This window comes from Phoxinus phoxinus (assembly GCF_949152265.1).
Source record: "Phoxinus phoxinus genome assembly, chromosome: 16".
In the NCBI taxonomy this organism is placed as follows: domain Eukaryota; kingdom Metazoa; phylum Chordata; class Actinopteri; order Cypriniformes; family Leuciscidae; genus Phoxinus; species Phoxinus phoxinus.
Window position 1 is genome coordinate 3,776,327 of NC_136891.1, and position 27,937 is coordinate 3,804,263.

Sequence of the window (27,937 nt, forward strand, 5' to 3'; positions counted from 1 at the left end):
TATGATTTACTGATGTGGGCGACAGTGCCAGAAAAAAATTAGCAGGGGGAAATGGGATCAGGACATGTCTTGAACCCGGACCACCCACATAAACACCAAGAGTTCAGAGGATTGTAACCGGTAATGGGTGTGTTCAAATCCCTGAGGAGCAGTAATATTGATGCTTGTTTTGTCATTTGCTATTGGCTCAAGACATGCTGCCTCATTTATAAAATGCACGTATGATCGGATTTGATCCTATATGTCAAACTTGAGGAACAAATCGGATTTATATTAGAAACTGATATGCATACCCTATGAATTTTTGCTGCTCTTATAGCTACCAGCTATTTAATTTACGTTGTTTATTTAAAGATAAATAGGCAATCATGATATGTATTAATGTTATTATATGCACAATTGAGCAACATTTTAACTGCTTAGGCTACTAATGTTTTATAAATCGTTCACATTAGGATAATTATACGCACGTCTTTGTAAATGAACCCCCTGATGTCCAACACTCAACAGCTCCTAAAGAACAGTGTTGATTTACGAGAAGATAAAAAAAAAAAAAACAGTTATGAAGTGACGGCACGGTCCCTCCGGCATTACGTGAACATGCTCGACACAGACCAGATTAACCTGTTGCTTCATGCTGACGGCAAACCACGGTTCCTGGACCTCCAGAAGTGAGCAGCACCGAGATGACACTGGATTTATGACGAGTGAGCTCTTGTTTTTTAATAAGTGGAAAACAGAACCATAGGCCATGTTCACATATCTGGCTCGGAAAGTATTCCAGAGGCCTTCCAGCTGTTGGACACATCCCATTCGACAAGCAATAAAGATGGTATGAAGAACGTAAATAGCAATGCCGTGTGCACGACCGTGCGTAATAGTCTGCACGTGAGAAAGAAAGAGACACGGAAGAGTGACAAAAGGCCACAGCGTTTAAAAGTGCTGATACACATTTTACAGATTATGGAAAAAGTACCATCAAATACTAAAAATCGAAGCACCATCTGATACATCCAACAGTTTGTATCAGTCGCAATACCAGGGTACAGATTCTTTTATACCAGGGTATATGTGCCATGGTATTGACATGGCCCTTTATGAATGTGAATGATACTAAATGTAAAACAACACCACCACCACCACAGTATTACCATTTTTAAATGTGCAAAATAATAATAATAATGGTAATACCATGTTATTTAATTTACACTATGGTTCATGTGTTACTTAAGCATGATACATTTTACCATATAAACAACTAATAATTTTTAATAATATATATTTTTACATTTCCTGAATGGTACATGCACTATGATCTTTATTTATTTATTTAAAAATTGGAATTACAATAGTTGTAATTCCGATTTTTAATTGTTGGTCTGTTGATGGCCTAAGACACGAAATGAGCGGTTTGTGTGAGAAAACGAACGGTATTTATATCGTTTTTACCTCTTGTAACACAGCCAGGTCCAAGTGATCTGAGGGCGCGGGCGCTTCCTTCTGTGTGACGTGTGCGCAGACTGGTGCATAGATATATACACACTAGATGTCGCATTAAAGACATTCGTTCCAATCATAGACAGTATATAAACTGGACACAGCGACCCCATAGGTTTCAACGGAGAGAAGTGAAGTCAATTAGAAGCACTCACTTCCTGATCGTCAGGCGAACTGCGCAGACTCAAACTGAGCTTGACGACGTAGATGTGACGTGAGCAACCTGTAGGTCTTCTAGTAGCTGTGCCGAGAGAAATCTGAATCATTCCCTTCCGAATCTCGCAGAGACGGAGAGCGTGAGCATTAGCTGTCCATGAGCTAGCAACGGGAGCAACTTTATCACTCTCTATGGGCTTCTCCCTTGACTTTATGCCTCCACGTCCTCCCGATTGCTTGCGAGCTTCTCTGCCTGTCCATACGGTAATTTCTCGTCTTGTGCGACAGAGTCGCGCGGTTATGACGCAATCGTTAGCCTATTTTTACAAAAACTGCTTCTACGGGGCCATAACGTAAGATACAAGGTAATGGAGCCTTTTATACATTTTCGTTTTCTTTAGAAATAAACAATGGACAAATGGTGTCTTTAAACGCCTCAGATGTAAAGTTATTCACTGTCAAAGTGACGCCAAAATGAATGGGAGTCAATGGAATGCTAACAGCAGGTGGGGGTCCGCTAGCCAATGGCGGCGCCCGGGGAAGCTTCAATTTCTTCCGGAACACTGCCCCCCTGGTTCCAATGAACTGCCGTAGCCAAGGCGACATCTAGTGTATACATCTATGCACCAGTCTGCGCACACGTCACACACCAGGATGCGCCCGCGCCCTCAGATCACTTGGACGTGGCTGTGTTACAAGAGGTAAAAACGATATAAATACTGTTCGTTTTCTCACACAAACCTCTCGTTGCGTGTCTTAGGCCATCAATGTGTACTTACGATGGGGAATTGATGAATTTGGACGATGGGGAATTGTTTTAATTTGGACTCTGTCTGTGTATGCTCTTTGAGACATTGACCATAGACCTGCATGATATGACTGTCAGACAAGAACGGTTTGACCTAAAAAATATCAAAATTGAAACTACTGCGGAAAAAAAGACACCTACACCTTGGATGCCCTTGAGGTAAGCTAAAACATATCAAAATTTAATTTCAAAGTGAACTATCCCTTTAACTAAAAAATGTTTTTTGTCCTGAGCCGAGTTATGCATGCACTAGTTAAATGAAGCTTGGTATTTAGGCTACATATTTTTTTTTATCCAATAAGGTAATTGAGATAACTGACCACTTTCAAAAGCCCCTGCTACAAAGCCAAGCATTGATTGAAAAGCATTGATTGTTGCACAATGTTCACACTTCTCCAGCTGACTATAGAATTGCCCTCGTATAAGGAATGAGGTAAGATTGACAAATCACTGACAACAGCTGGTCATTAAATTCATAATCGTGTCAGGATGTTGCCATCCAACTGAAACCCATCCAGAACAAAAGAATATGACTGAACCTGCGCTCAACTTTCTGTTTTAAAGCTATGAGCTCATGGATCTGCTTTCCAAAGCTTCTGTAATAGGTTCTGTAATCGTTCTAATGGTTTGCAAGCCATTGCATTGCGTCAGCACATGAACCGCTTTTGATCCGTACAGACAATGGTGTCTGAACAGAAGTGCATCGCTTAGATTTATCGTATTGGGTTACTAGTGGCTTTTAGAGGGCACGCTCAAGAATGCGAAAAAACCCAACTACCACAGAAACATGCCAGAGCAGTGAGTTCACATCCACTTTATCATCATTTAACCCCCAATAAAAGCCACTGGAAAGTCTTTCTTTTAGTGGGCGTAACATGACACTGTTTAGCTTAGCTAAGTCAACTCATGTTCATGCACAAAATGTCATGTGAACAAACACCCACAGGCAGACGTGCACCAAAATAGGCTCATTTTAGTGTGTGCAACTGCACGAAATCGCTGTGATGTGTTTGTGTCTGCATAAGTGTTGCATAAGATTCAGGATGACAGAATTTAAATACCAAGAAGAGTGTTAGAACTTAAAGGAACAATATGTAAGAATTTTGTAATAAAATATCCAAAAATCACTTGCACAGTGTGATATATTTCCTGCAGTTGTGTACTTACAATATACCAAATTTTCCCAAAGAGTTTTAATTTCAGAGAAATTCCAATTTAAAATAATGGGCCGTCCCGGACTCCCTGTTCCCTTGTCGCCTGTTAATGAAGTAATATCCGCGTTATCCCTGGTTTCCACTCGTACTGCCATAGTAACCATGACGACAGACGTGGACAACAGCGTAATGTATAGCGGCGCGCTCATGCTGTTGTTGTTTCGTTCAAACATTATGGACTTTGGGAAAAAAGGAGAACTAAAACTAAAACAATATCAGTGTGGCGTTTTCGAGATGCCGAGAGCTAGCGTCCGCGACTAACTTCAACTTGACAGAGACGCCACTCTTGCATGTACTTTATTAGACAGGTGAGCAAATGTACATAAAACTAATCAATGTTATTTAGTTCAACATGATGAAATGTTAGAATATGATCTGTATATTATTCTAATGTTGATCTAGCTTACTGCCTCATACAGCCAACAAACTAACACACTCAAATGCAGTTTAGTGTGATAGTGTAGAGCGAGTGAGACAGTGCTGTGTTACCTCACAAGTTTCATTCGTCTAATAAAATGTCCTGTGTGAGCATTAATTCAGCACTTGCGGGTAGTTCGGTAGATTCATGTCCTTATTCCTTTATATCCGCGGGACTCGCGTGTGGCGTCTGCCTCTTATAAGCAATCGTGCCCTGCTTCATACCACAGTCATGATAAAAACATCAATGTATTCACTCATCCATAAACATTATTAGATTCATCAGCTTGACGACAAGTTCCATAATTCCGCTTAATGCTTATGTGTCATCATACACCTTTGTTATTGCAAGAGGTCAGCGACCCCTAGCGGGGGAAAAAATTGCATATTGTAACTTTAAGTAATTTTCAAACAAAACAGTGAAGTGTGAAATGCACTATTCAAATATATTTGACAAGAATAGTATTTTTAAATGCATAATAGTGCATATCTGTGCATGAGCTTTAAATGTGGCGCTAAACGTGTTTGACTGTAACAGAGGACACAATGTTCCTTAAGATCCCAGAATAGCATGAATCAGACCTGTTCTGTCAGCTATCACTCATCCAAACCTGCAGACTTAGACTGCGTCTGGATGTCATAACCCTTAATCAGTCTCGCCAAACCTCTTCAAAACCTGGCCGTACCTCTCGAGCGCCACTCATCCGCCGCTATCATTCACCGCGCGCTCCTGTCCGCACACACCAATTAGATGCTATTACAGCCCGGCATGTCATGTCTCTGCAGACAGGCGATATGAGAAACATCTCAAGGGCACTCAAATTAAGTGCACACCGACCTCTGATTTTCATTCCTTGTATTGATTTGAGCCTTGTTTCGTGTCCTGCTTCTCATCACGGCCTCTGCTGATTTACTGATGTGTGTTTTGTGAGTTGACATGGGTAGTTCAACTCAAAGTCCCTTCAGCAGGTCAGAAAGTCAGCAAGTTTAAGCAAAATCACAGAACAAGCCAAAAGAAAACAGTAGTTTTCATATAAACTAAGTTTATTTTTCCGACTCAATTGGCAGATTTTTCTTCTCTTGTTTTAAGCATAGGCTACATTTATTTACTTTAGATTTTGATTTGTTTTTTCAGAAAACAAGACTTCATTGCTTAAGTCATTTAGCTTCTCAAGGGAGTGTTTTTTTATGGTTGTATTTTCACTTAACGAATATCCCTGCTCCAATAATCTTTGTTTTATTTACAACTTTGAAAAATCGTTTATTGCAGTCGTTTATCATCACCGACCACTCATAAACCTCCAGAAACCGTGGTGTGGACTTCAGGGTCAGGGCGTGAGTCTCACTTGGGGTATATTACGAGGTTAGCACTCAGACCTTCATCCCACATTAACAATTGTTATAGAAAAAGCACTTGGTCCCTGACTTCTAATGAGGTGTTTGTAAATTCTCCACGGCCCTTTTATTTTGTGTGAAGGTTGTGAAAGGTCGGCCTTCCCATGCTGTCGGCCTCATATGCAGCTCAGATGTTTGAAGTGAACCATCGAAAGGAAATTCCACCGAGCACATCATTCTGTAAAATCTGGCGGACCGCAAATGTGGCATCCCGTAGTTGGGAATCAGATGTAAATCTTTAACGCTTGGGGTGGAGCTTCAAATGATTCGGAGAAAGCTTCCTTCAGGGAGGATGTGTACCTCAACAGACATGAACAAACCTCACACACATGCTGGTCTGCATGTTTGTTTCTCATTTCTAAAGTATCTAGAACATGCAAATGGTGTTTTCTACTCTTTTTTGTTGTTGTTGTAAAAGTTTGAAGCCAGCCCTCAACTATTATGTAGTAAAATTAGAGGAAGTAAATTAACTTCTTTTTGTACCTATTTGGTGAGTTTCTTCATCAGGATGTACAGTACTAAGAACAGCTACTGCTGCGTGCTGAATTAAGTAGTCAGTAAATCACGTCTGTTGGCAACTTTAGTTAATGTAAAAATGGCTGCAAAACAAAAGGTTGCCATTTTGAGTGTTGGTCTTCTTGTGTAACACAAACCTTGTGTGATACACAAGGTTTGTAAAATCTCCTGAAGACAATAACATGTTGGTTTTTGTATCATTTAAGAAACAGCTTAAAAGATGGCTGAATAATAATCAAAAATGTGAACATTAGGTAAAAAGGTATAGATTTCGAGACAGATAGTTTTATTTATATTTGTATACAGTAACAAGCATGGGATGTCTATTCACAGGCATTTACGCACCTTAAATAAGTATTACTATTAGTATTTTATATAGTATAGGTACTTTTAATGTGTTTTTTTAGCTCTATATGTTTATTAGTTGTTATGCATTTTGTTGTTTTTTGTATGTCTGGGACTACGGATGCAAATTAGCATTGTGCTAAATCCGGCGTATTTACGTCAACTTCGATTGTACGTTAATTCATATGCACTGTCCCATCTAAATAAAAAAAATAAAAAAATATATATGTATACACACACAGTATATAGGCTACATAATATTTTTTGTCCCATGAATCTCAATATTAAGATGATGGCAAAGATCATACTTTGAATCTGTATTATGCTTTTGATCATTTGAAATAAATCCTCTCATTGTAATTTAAGATGAGTTTTGGGAGTTAAATTAGCATGGTGAACTGCAAATAGAGGACTACCACTGACCTGTGGTGAAGTCTTTTCGTCTTTACTTTCCCCGTCATGCCAAACGTTTGCGCCAGCCACTGGAAAATTTACAATACACAAATTGATTCCACGTTGAGTCAGGCTTCTTGTTCATAGCCACAAGTGTGTGTGTGTGTGTGTGCGTGTGTGTGTGTGTGTGTGTGTGTGTGTGTGTGTGTGTGTGTGTGTGTGTGTGTGTGTGTGTGTGTGTGTGTGTGTGTGTGTGTGTGTGTGTGTGTGTGTGTGTGTGTGTGTGTGTGTGTGTGTGTGTGTGTGTGTGTGTGTGTGTGTGTGTGTTTATAAAGAAAGTGAAAAGTAAGCTCACTATGTAACCTCCATGTGGTTTCCAGCTATTTAGCTGATGCTGCTAACCCAAAACTGAGCCAAGAAATATACCGGTACCTAAAACTAAAGTGTGCAAGGCCTCGGGGTCTGTACATTTTTGAAAGAAATGAATACTTATGTTCAGCAAAGATGCATTAAATTGATCAAAAGGGACAGTAAAGGAATTTAAAATGTTACAAAAAAATTCCATTTCAAATAAAAACAATAATTTTGTAACTTCGGTTCATCAAAGAATAAAAAAAAAAAATGTATCACTGTTTCCACTAAAATTCACAGCACAACTGTTTCCAACAATCAAAAATATTAGAAAGGCAGCAAATCATCATATTATACTGTAATGTAATGATGCTGAAAATTCAGCTTTGCTTACAGGAATAAATGACATTTAAACATATATTCAAATAAAAATTAGTCATTGTAAATTGTAATATTTCACAATATACTGTTTTTCTGTATTTTGGATCAAATAAATGCAGCTTTGATGAGCAGAGGCTTCTTTCAAAAACATTTAAAAAGTCTTACTGACCGCAAACTTTTGAATGTGTACTAAAAAGTAAAAGAGATCATCGTGCTTTCTCGGTCGCGGCTCCTAAGTTGTGGAATGGGTTACCAATGTTGATCAGATCCTCTACTTCTGTAATGTTTAAAACTCAGCTTAAGACATATGTGTTTGATGAGGCCTTTGCTACTTTGTAAGGACTGCTAGGCTTTGATTTTATGCTTCTAATAGTATTATTATGGTTTCATTTTTATATTGTATTCTTTCTTTGTATTTTACTGTGTTTTATCTAATCCGTTTGGAATTGTACAGCACTTTGGCACACACTGTGTTTTTTAAGGTGCTTTATAAATAAACTTTGATTTGATTTGAACATGTTTTCTAGCTCTGCTGTAACAAATCTCAATGCTCAAGGGGGTGATAGAGTCAAACATGTGTGCCATTAAACAGTTTAATAGCGTTTACATCTCTTCATACTGCAAGTAGCTGACAGTAGACAGTTTACGTAATTAGCAGAAACCCTTACGAAAAAGAAGTTTATTCAAGTGTACCTCTTTTAAACTAAAAATAAGAAAGTATACTTTCAGTCTACATTTTAAATACTTTGAGATATACTTAAAAGTATAATTAAGTATTTAAAGTATACTTGGCTTGTAGTTGTGTTAACTCTTTTTGTTATGATAATGGGTTATGGTACCTTTGGTCCGGCCTCCATTTATACACTTTTGATCGAGTAGCACTTCAGTGTGTACTTTCATAAACTAAAAAATGTACTACTTGTATTAAAATAGTAAACTACTAGTATACTTATAAGTTCACTTGTAGTACAGATGCATTACGAAGTTGTGTACTTAAAATGTACTACTGTTACACCTACACTTAAACGTATACTTTTATATACTAAAAATGGGCCTTTTTAGTCCCAAGCAGTATTGAAATAGTACACTTACAAGTTTACTACAAGTACATTTATATTAGTATACTTAAAGTATAGCCTACTTAAAAATATACTTGAACATTACTATACTTCATAAAATGAACTTCAAGTATACTTATTTTTCGTAAGGGAACTTGTGTTACATCATGAATATGAGCTTGCATTGCTAGAAGCGTTTGCATGTTGGAAGTTTGTTTCATGCCACAGATGTCTTGCTCAGAGGCTCAATAGTGTGAGTTGAAATGAGCAACCCTCCTGTTCTGAACTCAAACTCCTTCTGGGCTTTAAACCTACGACCTTTGGGCTTCCAGCCCTGATCTTTAACCGCTGAGCTTCCACCACCCACAAGCTCCCGGTGATCTCAGCTCTTGACATATACTGTATTGGGTTACAGCTTCTTGTTCAAATAAGCAAGAGGTCAGATTGGTAGAGCGCCTGACCAATCAATCACAGACGGCATTGAGCATTTGGAGCTCAGACTGTTTCAATTTGAACCATCAGGAGAAATCAAACGAAAGGGCCACTCACTGGTGGAGTAAATCTCTTTTAGTGCTCTCAGAATAAACCATCATTCAAATATGTGCTGAGGATTAAACGCAATTTTCCTTCAGTCATTTCTAGTGTAAGCATGCAAGCCGAGACGTCGAGGAGAGATTCAAGATTTATTGTTCAATCCCCTTAAAATAATGACATAGTTGTATATTTGCTTTTCTTGAGATCTGTGAAACCCAGATTTACTTCCAATGTCGTTCCATGCCAAATGTTTCTGTCAGATGAGGGGAAGACAAGATACCAAAGCAGTTCTCAGAAATTTTCAAAGGAAATTTGGTCTGTGTTCAGTTCTTCGCCCATCACCCCTGGGACCTTTTTAATGAAAGTCCAAAGTTAAGGGAAAGTAATAGACCAGCGCAGAGAGAAAGTTTATTGCTCAGAGGTGGCTCTTGCATAGTTCACACAGCTTGATAAGAGTCCTCAGTCAACTTAAAGCATCATCTCAGATTTTACAGTAAGAGTATTAACGTGAAAATCTGAGCAAATCTGAGAGTGCAGTTTGAGATATTATTGAAATCTCTCAGGAGAAACGTCTGAAAAGCTTGAGCAAAGTTTTCATTTAAAACTCTTCAGTTTTTTTTTATGTGGCTGCCATTATATAACAAAATGCACATGTATTTGTTTTACTGTAGTGGTCATTGAAATCGTCAGAAGCATAATAGATATCATTTATTGAACCAAATACTGGTAAGAAATGCAATAAAATAAAGCAGAATACAGCTTACAACATTCCTCCTGAAGCATCTTCAGCATTCGTTGTCATTTTCAAATATCTCTTTATGAAACACAGTGGCGCTTCCAGAAAACCACTGTTGTCTGTTTTTAATTATGTCCTTCTTACTTTCAGCAGTCTGACTAAATCTACAAGTGAACGCTCCTGTTGAGTCGGGTTTGAACTCCACATGGGTCAGTCATTGAACTACATCCGGTAACATCTCTAAACTCCAGACATGGCAAGAAACAATCAATCAGTACTGCACACTGGAAAAGATATCGCAATAACATAAGCATGATATGTACTTTTATTTGACATGCTTGAGACTCATCACAATCATTTTTGAACGTCGCCACCCGCCCTAAGTTGAGAAAACATACACAAAAAAACTGGAGTCGACTTGCGTTAAAATGTAGGAATAAATTAATAATGCACCTAAAAATAAAATAAAAAGACAATTCTGTAATTATTTTCTCATTCTTATGTCATTCTAACCTGGTATGCTGTAACATTTTCAACGAAATATATATAAAAAAATATTTTCCAAAGTTGCTTGGCATTGCTATGTATGTATGTATGTATGTATGTATGTATGGATGGATGGATGGATGGATGGATGGATGGATGGATGGACGGAAAGACGGAAAGACAGATAGCTATAAAATTACAGATAGATAGATAGATGTATGTATGTATGTATGTATGTATGGATGGATGGATGGATGGATGGATGGATGGATGGATGGATGGACAGACGGACAGACGGAAAGACAGATAGCTATAAAATTACAGATAGATAGATAGATAGATAGATAGATAGATAGATAGATAGATAGATAGATAGATAGATAGATAGATAGATAGATAGATAGATAGATAGATAGATAGATAGATAGATAGATAGATAGATAGATAGATAGATAGATAGATAGATATTGCACAAAATTCTCCTTTTGTGTTTCCTGGAAAAATAAAAGCTTGGATCAACATGAGAATAAGTGATGAATGAAATCATTTTCATTTTTGGATGAGCTACACCTTTAAGGTTTCTTCAGCAACACGTCTTTTCCACACTATTACTCACTGATGTCAGATGCACGTCTGTAAGTAGCCAAAACCAAACCTCTAACAGAAGTCTTACATAGTATAAGCAACTTTTTCAAACAGGTTGTAAACTGCACCGGTCAAGAGAAATTCACTAGAGGGATCAGTGTTCATTCATCACTGACATTCTTTCATTCCCATCTCGGCCATTCATGTATGACACAGCGTATTTCCAGACTAACGGAGGCCGTCCACGGATATACCGTCTGTCTGAGAACTCATAAACTAGCGATGTTCAGGATCAGTTAGTGGACTACTCGCTGTGGATTCCTAAAACACGCTCTCTTTCGGAGCAGGAAACAGACTCCTGAGGGGTTTGCCCTCTCTTGCCCTTTCCGAGGAGAGCTGCGTTTTTTCCAGCAGAGGCACGTCTGAGGCCTCTTAAATATTACCCCTTTTTTCCCCTTGTTTTGGGTCTTACTATAAACCAAGACTGTCATTACATCATTTCTGAGCTAAATGATAGTCAGAGATGATCTTGAATGGAGCCATTATAAGCAAAGAAAGTCTATCTGTTATGTACAATGATTTTATAGATCATATTTTCGTGTAAAGCAGTTATTTTTTCACACTATGAAAATAAAGCACTTCTATTATGTCAGCAAATTTAAAACCACTTGTTAAGTGACGGCCATATTCTCTATATTGGCTAAAGTCTGACTACACTATTCAGCACAAACTGTGCTTTAATAATACGTAACAGCAAGTAGTTTTGAGAAAACAACATTTATGCGTGGTTAGTGAAAAATTATTTTTTTTAAGTAACTGAATTTTTTGAGTTGGTTAAAGATACAATATGTAACAATTTTGTAATAAAATATCCAAAATTCACTTGGACAGTGTGATATATTTCCTGCAGTTATGTACTTACAATATCCCAAAAGTCTCCAAAGATTTTTTATTTCAGAGAAATTCCAATATTAAATAATTGTTCGTCCCAGAAAAAAATGTCGCCTGTCAGTGACGCAATATCCGCACTATCATTGGTTTCCGCAATATCACGTGGACAAATGCGTTAGTAAAAAAAAGTTAATCTAGCTGGGACACGAACTCGGGTCTCCCACGTTAAATGATGGCACACTTGCCCAAGAACACTATCATGATTTGATAGCTTATATCAACATTATAAATTATACAAAATTGTCGGCCGCGTCCCCGCACCCACGCATGTAATAGCCTATTATGATTTCCGTCATTATTTTATATTCTGTACAAGGTGGGCCGGCCAGTCCGTGACCGAGATTATGGCAGTGCAATTAAATACAATCGGATATCTGTTGTTAAAAAATATTAAGCCATTACTTGCAAATGTCCGTTAAAATTTAATTTTACTACGATTGGTTTGAACACGTAAAACAACACTTCATTAACTATAAACATCCTAAAACTACACAGCATTAACCTAACAAATCATTTGACAAATAGCTGTAACAGGATAATATAGCATAACATTTCGCGTTCCTTGTAGTTAATTCATTATCATGACATAAAATTTTGCGTTCAGACGTACAGGTAATACAAAAACTAATAAATTACCTCATCCGTGATCATGATTCATTAATTTCATACGTCTCTGGATGTTAAAAAACGACATCTCCCATCGTTCCACTCTCCTTCATAGCGTCATCAAGCTTCGCCTTTGTTATTGTTGGAAACAGCGCCCTCTTGTGGCTCAAAATCTTACATACTGTAGCTTTAAGTAAGGGATGGTTAATTAACATGATAACTTATAGCGCCCCCTCTTCGGATTTAAGAGGTTCATGATTAATCAATCATTAATTTAAACTATGATAGATTATGGGAAATTGACATCCTAGTTGCTATAAGGTTCATATGATGTTGTGTTGTGTCTAATTGCTAAAAGATCGCTAGTGTGTTCTGGCTGGTTGCATGAACATTGATGCTCTGGCCTATTGCAAGGATGTCATGGTGGATTGCTAGAGCGTGAGCAATAGGGCATCATACCGATGGGGCATTTAAAAGTTTAGGAGTGACATGCATGCTGAGTTATTTTGACATCAGTGGTATTTATGGGACATAGTGGGCCCCGATTGAGATATAAACATATTTTATCATCATATTAAAATAAACATTATCATAGCAGCAGCTTTACAACAAAGTATGACGTATTCCCAGGCTTTGTTCACAATTTCCAGTGCAGAAGCAGCAGCAGCAGCTGTGAGAGAGAGTCGCAATGTGGGTCATTGCAGTTTTTTGGACCCCCAGACATAGGTATGCGCGGGCGTTCTTGTTTAAATAAAATCTCTGGGTGGGATGACAACACCAGACGGTTTTTCCATGACTCCCCATGAGAGGGTGAGCTGTCCTTGCCAGAAGAACACATCATCACAGCGGGCTAGTGCAAGGTTATGTTTGCTTGTTTGTCTGAAACAAATGAGAACTTTCCTTCTGGCTACTTCCGATCTATGACATCATTTCTGTGATGCCGCCAAATCTCCATATCGCCCAAGCCATGATGACTAATCTAATTTGTACTCGATAATGAATGTAAGCTATGAAAATGTTCGTGCAAAAGTTGCGATAACTTGTTAATATTTTCCGGCTGAAATATAACACGGAACCTGCTTAATCTCACTGGCTTAATGTAAGGTTTCATAGCAAATTACTGAAACGGGAAAACAACAAAGCATTAGTAGCAATAGTTATGGCCCATTAAAGCAGTTAATAATTCCCATCAATAACGACGCATCCAGTCCAGAATTCCACATCCATAAATCCACTATTGTCTTCAATAATTGCAGGAAAAAAACAGTAGGAAAACAAAAGCAAGCAGCTCTGAGCAACTATACAAAACTATACAAATCACATCCTGTCTATGGTTGAGGTCAGAAAAAATGCAAACACAGATGCGAATGTTTGGACAACACAATTGCATGCGCGTGATCCCGTCCTTTAACATGAACTTGATGATGTAATTCTGAGAACATTCTCAAGAAAACAAATGCTTGATTTGCTTGATTGGATCATTTTAAAGCTACACTGTGTAACTTTTTTAGTTTATTCTTAGCTAAAAACACTTAGTTCTTTCAAAAATATATGTGCTCATTAATGTATATTTACTTCGTTCAAGTAATAAAGTATTCTCGTGAAGGTATAATATGCCATTGAAAATGCATACGGGTGGGGGGTTCGAATGCCGGTCGCCATGTTGCCCCTCCATCTTGAAAGTACATTAGCCAAAGAGGGACATACCCGTTAATTCAAGCTTTGCCTTTCGCGTTTTAACACTCGATGGGTGCCACGGTGTGTGTAGAATGTGAAGAGGGGGATTGCTTGAGACTGCTTTATAAAAAAACCTTTTTGAAAGTCTGTTGCTGATGGAGGATGACTCTTATTCTCGAGGATATGTATCAGTCGCCAAGGAAGCGAAAAAGAGAATTAAGACGGCAACGCAACAGGCAAATCAACAAGACAAATGAGACGCGAGCACACACACACACACACAAACTCTCCGCGCACATATTCATATGAGACGCGAGCACACACACCCACACACACAAACTCCATGCACATATTCATATGAGACGCGATACGCGAGCACACACACACACACACACACACACACACAAACTCTCCGCGCACATATTCATATGAGACGCGAGCACACACACCCACACACACAAACTCCGTGCACATATTCATATGAGACGCGATACGCGAGCACACACACACAAACTCTCCTCGCACATATTCATATGAGACGCGAGCACACACACCCACACACACAAACTCCGTGCACATATTCATATGAGACGCGATACGCGAGCACACACAGACAAACACACACAAACTCTCCGCGCACATATTCATATGAGACGCGAGCACACACACATAATACCTTAAAGATGTGGAAAAGTCTATCAAAATTTTGTGGGTACATTTCTCCAGGCTCGATGCCAACAGCGCGCGATGCAGTATTTGCGGTAAAATAATTCCTGCAAAGACCGGTACCACGACAAATACGATGAAGACCTTGACAGTGCACGGAGTAAACATAAGAGCAGAAAGTTGCTCCGTCTTCGACTGGTAAATGAAGAGATACCTTGTTGATCACTCCAGTGTTTATATTGCAATAAATAATAACCTACTGAATGTACACTGCCATTCAAAAATGTGTTGGTTAGTCAGAATTTTTTTTCAGTAAGGATGCATTAAAGTTATCAAAGGTGACATTAAAACGTGTGTAATGTTACAAAATATTTCGTTTTTAAATAAATGCTTTTATTTTTATTTTTTTATTCATCAAAGAATCATGAAAAAATGTATCATAGTTTCCAATAGTTACCTGATAGCTGATGTTAGCAATGAAATGGTAAAAAAAATAACGAAAACATAAAACTATTATTCATTTTACATAGATGTCATAACCTATATGTTAACTGACAAATTAAATTACTGCAAATTATAATAGTTTTCTAAAGTAACCTCATCACTTGAAGGAACATTCATGGACGAGGTCGAACTGGAAGCCATGTTAATCTTGGACTACATTGGCCACCGTAGGAGTTAAAACGAAATCGGAATTGAGAGGAACAGAAACTAATATTCACTGGATGGTCATATACCTTTTCACCGCTAGATGGGGGTAAAAATCACACAGTGTAGCTTTAAGTTTCATAGTAAGAGTGATTGGTGATGTCAGTTAAAAGGGAGAGTTGTTCAAGAGGCAGAGCAAGTTGCACTACAAATAAAAAAGATAAAAGATTTAAGACATATAAGACAAACACTTATAGATGCACTAAAAAATCCTGCAAAATAAGACCAAAGTGTGCATTAAAGGAGACCTCCGGTCAATTTTAACATTGAGCTCAATTTTTAGTAAATTTGGAGTGCTGTCAATACAGAGAACAACGACAAAAATCGGTGTTGCCTACACTGTGTTATCCTATTTTTAAAATGTGCACCCTATTGACTTGAATGGGGTCTAATTTTAAACCTGCTTTTATTTCTCTTATCATCCTTGATGTGTCATTACAAGTGCCCAGCCATGTTGAGTTATTCCTTCAGAGTGAACACGGTGAATCTGACTGCAGTAGATGTGAAAGATATTAATAAAAATGATGTTATATCAGCCAGCGCACAGACCTGTATTTAGTTCCTGTTTTCGGTCGAAGTCCAAAGTAGTCGATTGTCGAGTTCACGCTCGTGATCTAAGTAACTAAACCTATGCGCGTTAACTCATATCTTTCACATCTACTGCAGTCAGATTCACTCGTGTTCACTCTGAAGGAATCACTCAACATGGCTGGGCACTTGTAATGACACATCAAGGATGATAAGAGAAATAAAAGCAGGTTTAAAACGTGCCCCATTCAAGTCAATAGGGTGCAAATTTTAAAAATAGGATAACTCAGTGTAGGCAATACCGATTTTTGTCGTTGTTCTCTGTATTGACAGCACTCCAAATTTACTAAAAATTGAGCTCAATGTTAAAATTGACCGGAGTTCTCCTTTAAGAAGTGTGCTTGCATGCTGATGCTTTTGCTACTGTGCCAGTAACAACGTTAGTCATCCAGGGGGCGATAGATTCCTTCAAATGTCTGGAAGTGTTAGATATCATATTAGGGAATCATCAGGTTTTACTCACTTAGTTGGCAGTGGGAATCTTCCATGACATTCACAGAGAACTCTAGAACAATAATGAGTTAAACACGCTGTGTCCTGCTGACATCAGATCCTCTTTCTCTGTCTGTTTCAGTCATAAAGTCTCTTCCAGAAAGTGTTATGACCTTACTAAGCAAAAATGAATTCTATAGTGACCATCGCTCAGTACAGGTCATGTCTACATCTCATTTGCTTTATGTATTTTGTTTAAGAGATTTTAATAAATCATTCTTCAAATGATGTGGCTTGTTTAAGAAAAGTGTGCTTTCATTTTAATAAGATTTTCATTAGACAGACAATAAAAACTAGTGCATAAAGTGTGGAAAAAAATATCATAGATTTTCACTGACAGAAGAATCTGAGACTGGAATCCAGACTTGAATATAAGTAAGGGATAATGTACATCCAGCCGGTTGTTCTCTCAAAATAAACCCACGACAAGGTGATGAGGACCCCGACGAAAGCGGAGTAATTTAATTACCACATAAGTAAATAATTAGACATGAAATATTGATTGAGTTTAAATATCTTATTAGGAGGAATATGGAGGAATAGGGGGAGGGTTGAAGTGTGAACTGTTTAACTGGGTCCTGGCCAGGGCATATGCTCATCGTGAGGTCTATTTGTTTGCCTTTTGCAAAATGGTCCAAACATTCTTATTGGTTGATAACATAACTGCAATAAAGTAGCCTATACACAATCACTTGTTTGCAAAGTGCAATGGGAAGTCAAACTATCTTTACTTAAAATGTTCTTATTTTACTTAACATGTTAATTTCCTGTCATCTCTTGGAATATCTGAAAGCTGGTTTTTCCTAATATCTGTCATTGGTAACACTTTACAATAAGGTTCATTAGTTAACATTAGTTAACTACATTAGTTAACATTAACAAATAATGAACTGCACTTATACAGCATTTATTCATCTTTGTTAATGTTAATTTCAACATTTACTAATACTTTATTAAAATCTTGTTAACATGAGTTAATGCACTGTGAACTAACATGAACTAACAATGAACAGCTTTATTCATATTAACTAACATTAACAAAGATTAATAAATACTGTAACAAATGTATCGCTCATTGTTAGTTCATGTTAGTTAATACATTAACTAATGTTTAATAAATGAACCTTATTGTAAAGTGTTACCCTGTCATTATTAGCAGAACACATTTCACAGTCATATTGATCAGATTATTGACCCTTTCCGTTTGTACAGCTTATAAAAGATCAAATCTTTAACTTTAAAGATTAAAATAAGTGCTACAGGTCCAGAGCATCATTGACAAATATATTTTCTTGTAAAATATGCAGTGTTTTCGGTAACATCTGTGTTGGCACAAGGTTATTAATTAAAGTCAAGTCAGGTCACCTTTATTTATAAAGCGCTTTTTACAATACAGATTGTATCAAAGCAGCTTCACAGTGATAACATGAAAATAATACATCAAAGTTTGTTTCTAGAAGAAAATTGCGTCATTGTCCACCTTAAGTAAGGCAGATAATAATGATTAGTAAATAATAATGTTGAATAATAAATGTCCAAAAGCCAAGGCAACAGTGGCAAGGAACCAAAACTCCATCAGTGACATAATGGAGAAAAAACCTTGGGAGAACCCAGGCTCAGTCGGGGGCCAGTTCTCCTCTGGCCAACAAACGAATAGTATACGATTATGATTCAGGCAGCATTACAGGTCAGAAGTCAGATTGGATCAGAACATTCAGAGTATTTATCCATTTCCATCTGGTTGGAAGTCGGAGTCATCACGCTGGTATGGAGACGAGTTTGTTGAGGATCGGTGCCGATGGCTGTCATGTCGATGAGTCCTTCACATGGTTGATGAGGCTGGCACTTCAGGGATGCGTTGTGGACTGGGTCCAGGCGCAGGTCCACCATCTGATCTGGATACGGCCCGGATCCGGCTTACTTCAGTAAACCTTGGAATAAACAGAAAGACTAACATTAGCGTAGATGCCAATCTTCTTATGATGTAACGAGTACATCAGGTGTTATAGGAAGTGTCCCCGGTTCCGGCTGACCTAATCTATGCAGCCTAATAATCATTTAACTGATTTGAATAATAGAAATGTATAATGTTCTATATGAATGGCAGGTAAAAGAGATGCGTTTTTAGTCTAGATTTGAACTGACAGAGTGTGTCTGCTTCCCGGACAATGTTAGGAAGATTGTTCCAAAGTTTTGGTACTAAAAAAGCACATGGATCTACTGCCAGCAGTTGATTTTGATATTCTAGGTATTATCAACTGGCCAGAATTTTGAGATCGCAGTAGACGTGAAGGACTATAATGCGTTAAGAGCTCGCTCAAGTACTGCGGAGCTAAACCATTTAGTGCTTTGTAAGTAGTCAGTAATATTTAAAAAATTACTCAATGTTTAATAGGGAGCCAAAGCAGTGTTGACAGAACGGGGCTAATATGGTCATACTTTTTTTGGTTCTGGTAAGAACTCGAGCTGCTGCGTTTTGGACAAACTGGACTTTGTTTATTAAGCGTGCAGGGCAACCACCCAGTAGGGCATTACAATAATCTAGCCTTGAGGTCATAAACACATGAACTAACTGTTCCGCATTTTTCATTGAAAGCATATGTCGTAATTTAGATACAAAAAAATTCCGGCCAGTTGAGTATACTAAAGGATAAACGATATATATCCTTTTCCTATTTAGCACCAAAACCATTGTCCGGGAAGCAAAACACATCTCTTTGACCTAGCATACACATAACACATTATAGACTTCTGCAACTCAATGTTAAGCTGCATAGATTAGGTCAGCCGGAACCGGGAACACTTCTCATAAATCCTGATGTACTTGTTACATCATAAGAAGGATGGCGTCTACGGTAATATTAGTCTCTCTGTTTATCCCGAGGTTTACCGCAGTCTGCCGTATCCAGATCTGATGAAGGACCTGTGCCTGGACATGACGACAACACAGCCCTAAAGTGTCAACTAGTCTCTCCCCTGTGAAGGCCTCCCTCCCTTCCCTTTACCTCAAGTTAATAACTAATGATCGTTGTGACGGAAGTGAATCAATCAAAACTTTAACTTTAGCTGAATTAATGATATTAAGAAGAGGATCTATGACCTCTGGAAGTATCTCTTTCAACAGCATAGGATGAGTTTGGCGGGCAGCGTCAGATAAAAGGGTAGTATAACTGGGGTGTTTTGTAGAGCAGCGATTTTTTGAATGGCATCACAATAAAGTTTAGACATTTCATGCTCTTTTAATTTTTTTGTGGCTTTCCGCCAGTTTGTAAACCCTCCCTTGACAAAACTGCCTTCAAACCATACACTATATTCATTGATGAGACGTTTCTCCATTGATTTCACAATGCTGAAACATTCAACATGATCACCTTCCTCAATACAATGCAGCCACTTCCATTTTTTGAACCAGTTTACATTGAATGAATGAGAAAAAGTATCTTTTCCAAACTGCTTTCCAGGAAAAATGAAGTTGGTTGATTGCCTCGACCAAAACTACATTAACTCTAGCAAGTTAGGAACTGCCTAACTGTCCTGGTACTGCCGCGACGTCAGCTTAAATAGGCCCGGGGCAGGTGTGGTGGTCGGTAAGTGCAAGTCTGCTTCCTCCTCCGATAACTGATCCGCCAGCTCGAGGCTCGATCTTTTATTCATTTTGTTTGGGATTCCCAAAAAAGTCAGAAATTCGTTTTTGCACCATTTGGACTGTTGTTGTTGTGTTACGCTTGACCTTCACTCACGAGTCCACGCTGTGACGTCATGAGACAATTGTCGCAATAAGTATTGGGAAAAGCGCTATACAAATAAATGTGAATTGAATTGAACTGTTTGTATTGGAAAGCCAAAATTTTAATAAAAAATATACCCATATCTGTCAGCTACCCACCAGCACTGCTGCAACATGTGTATGTTGCAACTGAGTGACAGGGGACGTCTGCAACAGTCTACAGGGCAGTTGCAACATTGATTAAAACAGTATGTAGCAACTGTCCTACAGTATGTGGCAAAACTTGCTATGTTAGCTTTACACAAAAGCTTTGACACATGCTAGCTATGGCTTTTAGAAGCTAAGAAAACACGGATTAATATATTTATTTAATAGTACTTAGAAATAAGAAAGTGTTACCAAATAAATGTCAAGTTAGAAAGTAAATTTTTTTATGATCCGTTTTGTTGTTATTGTCATACTAAACTGTTTGCGTGAAACATTGTGAAGTCATATTATTTTAATCCGTGTTTTCTACAACCAATGATGCATTTATATACGTATATCATGCATTTGCTTTTTCAATCCGCATGCTCATAATCCATTATACACAGTATTAATTAGTCAGTCGTATGGTTCCATGAATGTATTTATAAAGATAAGTGAATATATTGTTAATAATAGCCATGTTGTGTTCTTATAAATACTTATTGTGAGTGATAATAATACAGTTACTAACCTGTAACCTCTATAAATGCATCATTGGTGGCTTTAAGTAAAGTGAAAACATCGGATGCAGTTTTCAAAGCAAATGTTAAGAAATCGTGAAGATGTGCTCACTATACATTTTAAGTTGTTTATTTGTAAATGTAACTAGTGAACAATAATTCCTGTAATAAAATAATAGAAAAAACAAAAATAATAAATATAAACAGTTGAAAAAAAAATATTTTTTAATGTTACATACTAAAGCAAAACACTGCAACAAAATGTTTTTAAGTATAATTTCAAACTGCTGAGGCTGAGGAGATATAGATTTTTCCAAATCAAAATGACCATTCATGACCTCCAATGCAAACATTAGCCATTAAAGACATAATTGATAAAATTGGTACAGCAAACAAGTGTCTCTGGAACTATTTTTATATTTGATCATTTATAAATCAGTATAATGGATTATGTAAGACTTGATTTTCCTCCTCAGATAAAAGCTGAGATAAAAAAACATGCAATAAAGCAATAAAACACACCCTGGAGAATATCTGAAATAAAGAGTACAGGACATTTCCTTGTCCAAACATTTCTCCTTCCTTATCCATGCATTCCCCTCTTCCTCCTCTGTTCCCCCTGATTCAAGTCACAGAAAGTTCACTGAGAATATATCTATATACCACAAATGATGTATCTATTGTTTATTCCCTTTCATGTTTGGTATCATTTTAAATGTTTAAATGGTGTCTCTTCAAGATATCTGAGAATCCTCTCCTCTACCCCGAAACCAGGTGTTTGTGAAGAAAATATTTACAACCTTTTGTTCTGGTCTGGGTATTTAAGGGAAAGTGGCAGAGCAGTCGTTGGAAATCTGTAATCGCACCCGATGCAATGCTGTGTCAGTTTCCTGAGTCTTGTACTAATGTCAGAACTGACTAGTTTGTGTCCGCGAGCTCACGATTCACGACGTGACGTCTCAAAGCGACACCGGGTCCCTTAATGAACGAATAATTGAAAGTATGGGATACCAAGAACAATCAAAGATCTAAATGAAATCATAATCAATATTTATGATTATTTTCTAATTAGAAACAGACCGAGCTAAAGTAGAATTTAAACTAAATTCTAAAAATTAACAGAGATTGTTGTAGCTTTACATCAGCTCTAGAATAATTGTCCAGCTAAAGTTAGTTTTGATTGATTCACTTCCGTCGCAACGATCATTAGTTATTAACTCAGGGGCCGCTAACACGACACCGTTACAGAAAACCCCTAATGCGATCCGGTCGCTCATTTACTTAAAACAGTGACTGGTGTCTCGAGAACACAAACCATGAAATAAAGTAGGTTCCAAGGTACAAGCCTTGAAAAATTTATAATACAGAATTTTGTATCACTTTCGTGTAGCCACGTGAGTGCAATACACACATACCTTCGCCCACACCATTGGATTCCATCGTTGGGTCGATGGGAGGTCTTTACAATTATTATCATGCACATTGAAAAAGAGTGCTTATCATGAATGACGCTTCAATATACTGTCCTTTGGAGGAAGTAAATTAACTGTGTTTAAATTGAAGTTGAACTCACATCCTAAAAATTTAGTGTCCTTTCTCCAAACATGCAATTACCCAGCTTCAGGTTTCTGTTCTCTCTCTTTGAGACAGTGAAGTGTTTTGAAGAAAGCATTGTAAACACAAACATGCTCAGGGGGGACAATAACACATTTTGGCTGTACAAAAAAAAAAAAAACAAGCGTGCTCCAGAGGGTGAACAAAACGCAAACAATTGTAGGTGGAACCTATTGCATATAAGAGATCCAATTCAACATCTACATATTAAAAAACACCAACATGTATCGGCTCAAGCAGGCTTGCAGCAGGGTCACATTGCCTGTTGACCTTACAGAGCACTTTGAACAGGTCAATGGAGAATTTTGTGTTTGTCACAATCAGAAGTTCCATCGTTTACGGCCTAGAAAACAGACCAGCACAGAAAACAGTAAAGAAGTACAAGAATGACCAGTGGTGCATTTCTCAAAAGCATCGTTAGCCAACTATGGTCGCAAGTTCCGTCGTTATCAGCATAGTTCAACGAGTCGGTTTTTCCCTGTAAACATAGTTCTATAACATTCGCAAACAGCATCGCAAAGTCGTGACTAGCTAGTTGATTTCTTCAACAATGCATCGTACTGTGGTAGTTAAGCAGCGAGTTACATCGTTGTACAGGAAACAACGTGTACATCCTGTTCCAGCCGTGGAAAAGCAACATTACAGTAATGTGCTCTCCTAATATGTGTAAAGTCAAGTGCAGAATTTGTATACACACTCAAAACAACAGAACAGCTCAAAGACGAAAAAAAAAAGAAAAAAAAGCACACTGAAAGGAACCATCTTTACCTCTCAATGAAAAGGGTTTTTAGTTTTCCTCCCGGTCTACCACACCTGTAATGTGCTTTTTACATACATTCTCTGCAGAAGTTATGGCCACCGGTGGAAACAATTCTGTAAAGTGACAGTTTTCAATAATAGAAATATTTTCTTGATATTTTTGCTTTTGTTTATCATTTAACCTTAAACGAAGTGCAGTAACCAAAATTGTTTTTTAAATCAATTGTTTGTTGGGCCCACCCTTTGCAGAACAGCACCAATTCTCCAAGAGATGCTTGCTCGAGTCTATCTGGAAAGTGTCTGTTTTTAACAGCATACAGAAATCTAATCTTGTCTCAATTAATATTATTCAGCATTGATGTGAAGTTGGATTTATAAAGGAGCAGATGTATAAGATGTATAAAAACAGATGTAATTGGAATTTTGTTATTGAGCCCAAGCAAGCTTAAGGTTATCTTTCAGGTTATCTGGAAAGAGTGATGTATTGTTACACAGGAATTTATAGGAAATTTCAAATTAATAATTTTCACAGTGTGTGTGTGTGTGTGTGTGTGTGTGTGTGTGTGTGTGTGTGTGTGTGTGTGTGTGTGTGTGTGTGTGTGTGTGTGTGTGTGTGTGTGTGTGTGTGTGTGTGTGTGTGTGTGTGTGTGTGTGTGTGTGTGTGTGTGTGTGTGTGTGTGTGTGTGTGAGTCTATATATATCTATGGGAGCAATGAGAATTGTGACAGTTGTGAAGACGCACCTCATATCAAGAAGAGATCGAATCATCACTTTCTTTATCAGTAAGTATTTTAACTACATCAGTAGTTTTGATAACATATTATACACACGTACGATGCAAAATATTTCACAAAATAAATTTGACTTAAGATACTAATTTTATATCTTCTGCTTTACTGTGTCAGTAAGAAATATTAATTTCAGATTCACCTCATTCATTTTAACTTTCATTTTGCAAACAGTGTAATATTCAAGGGGTTTTTGGTAAAAACAGAAAGTACACTGACACTTTCTGAAAGCAAAGGGTGTTAGGCCCAACAAACATTGATTTGATTCTTTTCTCTCTTTTTTTTTGGTTACTGCACTTCGTTTGAGGTTAACTGATAAAAAAAACTATTCAAGGCAGTATTATTGAAAACTTTGTCACTGCACAGCATTTTTTTCGACCAGGTGACTATAACTTCTAAAGAGTTTGGATGTAAAAATGTGCACATATTCATTATAGACCAGGATAAAAACTAAAAACCCTTTTCATTAGGAGAGAAAGAGGTTTCCTATCAGTGTTTTTTTAAACCAAAATAGCTTTGGGCTGTTCTGTTCTGTTGTTTTGATTTTATATAAAAATTCTGCATTTGACTTCACATATAAGGAGAGCACATCGGGTAAAACATGGCTTGAACAGGATGTACACTTTGTTTTCTGATCTTTTTTTACTCTATACTGTTTTCTGTGCCGGTCTAACATGATGTTTAAAGTGAATTTCCTTCATTCTAGGCTGTAAACGAAATGGAACAAGCAATTGAACTTGTGGTTTTTGCAAACTCGAAATTCTCCATTGACCTGTTAAAACACCTCTGTAAGGACAACCCAGACAATGTGTTATTCTCACCCCTGAGCATCTCCTCTGCATTGGGTCTGGTCCTGCTGGGTGCCAAGAACAACACTGCTGAACAGATGTATACGGTGAGCTCAGGCCTCCAAACAGCTGTCATCTCATCTTTATTAATGCTTTATTAATGCTCTAAAAACGCATGGGCAGTTGAAAACACAAGGTGTCGAGACGTGTTTTTTAAAAGTAGGAAAAGTTGTGTTTCCACTTGCTACCCTAGCGAGGATCTAAGCTAACAGGGCAGATTCCTTCACCAGTCGTAAACAGGGTCTGTTACATTGTCACAATGTATAGAAAATGCCAACGACTCATTTCAGTTTCAACAGAGACTGTTTATGATTTCATGGGAAATATAATTTGGGGGGATTTTTATCCTTTTTTGGGTGGTTGTGTAACACACTGCAGACTCATTTATGTTCAAAAGTACATTTTGCATAACATGTCCCCTTTAATGCATTGATTGCTGGGATCTACATTGCGAAATACACGTTAATGTTTACAGTGCTTTCTTCAAAACAGTCTCAAATTCTCTGAATACATTTCCCTCAATATTAAACAATCTCCCGTTATGTTTCTCTTAAGACCCTCCACTTTGGCCATATGAAAATTACGTACCACGATCTGTATGACGAGCTCAAAGGAGTAAACAACAGAAGCCTGAAGCTGGTGAACCGCATGTTTGGAGAAAGGACACTCGAATTTAATGACGTGAGTTGGTTAAGAAAGCACAGCAAATGGTTCATACTTCCAGAAATCGACAGTAAAGTAATGCATCATTCAGTGAGATGCCTGGGTCAGAACTCTGATGTTATTTTAATCTCTCTTTCTATTGATGATGTTAGGATTACCTTGACCAATGTGAGGAGTGGTGTTTCGGCAGCTTGAGGAATGCTGACTTCAAGACAAATCCTGAGGCTGCGAGAGAACGAATCAACTACTGGGTGGAGAAGAAGACCGGGAGTAATTTTTTTTTTTTACTATTATACTATAGTCTAGATCACTTTTTTCATAATGTATCACTCTGATGGATGTTTGTATCTTTCTATTTTAGATAAAATTAAGAATGTGTTGGAGAAAGAAGATGTGACTAAGGACACGAGTCTTGTTCTAGTCAGCGCAGTGCACTTCATGGATAAGTGGGACAAGCCATTCACACTTGTTCCAGCCATCAAGGTAACTTTGTCAAGACAATTCAGCTTTGTCTGGTAAAAATGGTGAAATGCTCAAACTGGATGATCCACATCTAAACCGCTGTTCAACCAGTGGCGAATCACTGTAAAGCAATAAGAATCACTGCCTTATTGCTTTAGTGCTAGTGTTTTTATCAGCTCATCTGGCCTTCTCTCTGTGTAACCCTTACAAAAAATGTGCTATTAGTATACTTCATTTAAACTAAAAATAAGAATTCAGCAAATAAATCAAAACTGCCTAACCTTACCGATTAAAATGTCGACCCAGGACGAGGTATAGGACGATGGAAGCTACTCCATCTATGTTTTGATCATCGTTCTAAAATCCGATCCAGATGTGTAGTCTTTGACAAAAACGTGATTTTCTCAGCTTTTTTTTTTTTTGCTTTAAGTTGTGATGAGACACAAGTGTTGGTTTAAAAAATTATAATAATTCTTGAACTTAATAAAACAATTTTTAGAGTGCAGACCTTTTTGCATTTTTATATTTCAAGTATAAAATATAATAGTAGAGAGTAATAGTAGAGACTTAATAAAAATGTAAACTTGAAGTACACTTATTTTTTGTCAAGGAAGTGAGACTTCAGCACAGATAACACATCAGCATCACTAATGTCCAATCTGTCTGTGTTTTAAATGTCAGGACGTAAAATGGCCAATGATGAGTCGGAAGGATACATTTCCTCTGGGTAACATCCCACACAGACAACGATTACATCCCACTGAAGCTCGGATTCTGGAGATCCCTTATGCGAATAAAGATCTGAGCATGCTCATTATACTCCCAAACCAGAGCAGTGAGCTACAGCAGGTAAAACAGGCAATCACATGAACAGCAACTGAACCTCCCTTACCGCTTTTACTTCATTGTAACTGCATGATTAAGATAAAGTCTACATGAACATTTGGACTGTTGTGTAGGTTTGGTGTTACATGAAATGGGAAACAATTAAAAGTCTCTCTCTGTCTGTCTCTTATTTTTCTCCCCTTCCTCTAAGTTGGTAGACTTGATCACTTATGAGAAGCTTCTGGAGTGGACTGAGCCGGACAATATGATTCCTACAGAGGTGGATGTTAAAATACCCATCTTTAATCTGCTGGAGAGATATGACATGGAGAATGTCCTGAAGACTATGGGCATATCTGATGTGTTTGATGAAAAGTGTGACTTATCTGGCATGGCACTTGAAAAGGTGAAGCTGTCCAAAGTGGTGCATAAGTCTTCTGTGGAGGTGAACGAGAAAGGTGAAGGTGAAGCTGTAGATGGAGGCAGTGGTGGAGATGCCAAGGGTGTTTTTCTCTGTATGAAAAGCGAAAGGGAAGAGAGTTTTGTGGCAGACCACCCCTTCCTTTTCTTCATCCGGCACAACCCCACCAAGAGCATCATCTTCTGGAGCCGCTTCATCTCCCCACCACCTTTAAACTAGAATCTGAACCGCAGAGTAGAGCAGACTGTACACCAGTGTGATCTGTCATATTAAAATACAGTACACAGTGATTATATTGCATGCATCTTCATTTAAAAATTATTTGCTTGCAATGTCTGCTTTAAACAAATAAACTTTGAATACTCAAAATGGTCGAGTACTTCAACTGAAAAACTATAAATAAAAGAAATCAAGCAGAATCTTGTGTCCTTTTTTTTCTTAGACATTATTGTGTAAAGTGTCAGTTAACGGGTGGAAATGAACTGATATTTGAATAATTTGAATTTAATCGTGAGGATAACATGACGATGAGTAAATGATGACTGGATGAACTATTTAAAGGG

At 37.7% G+C, this 27,937-nt stretch overlaps 1 protein-coding gene across 1 annotated transcript; it reads left to right on the forward strand.

The window, feature by feature from the left end:
* Nucleotides 1–600: 600 nt before the first annotated feature.
* Nucleotides 601–27,717, forward strand: LOC306983647 (leukocyte elastase inhibitor-like; the record flags this gene model as incomplete). The annotated part of the gene is made up of 8 exons (XM_079584203.1): nt 601–671; nt 777–888; nt 24,862–25,050; nt 25,559–25,684; nt 25,819–25,936; nt 26,028–26,149; nt 26,810–26,977; nt 27,165–27,717. 8 exons carry the CDS (start codon nt 601–603, stop codon nt 27,591–27,593), a joined length of 1,335 nt encoding a protein of 444 aa, XP_079440329.1. The 3' UTR covers nt 27,594–27,717.
* Between the last annotated feature and the right edge of the window lie 220 nt (nt 27,718–27,937).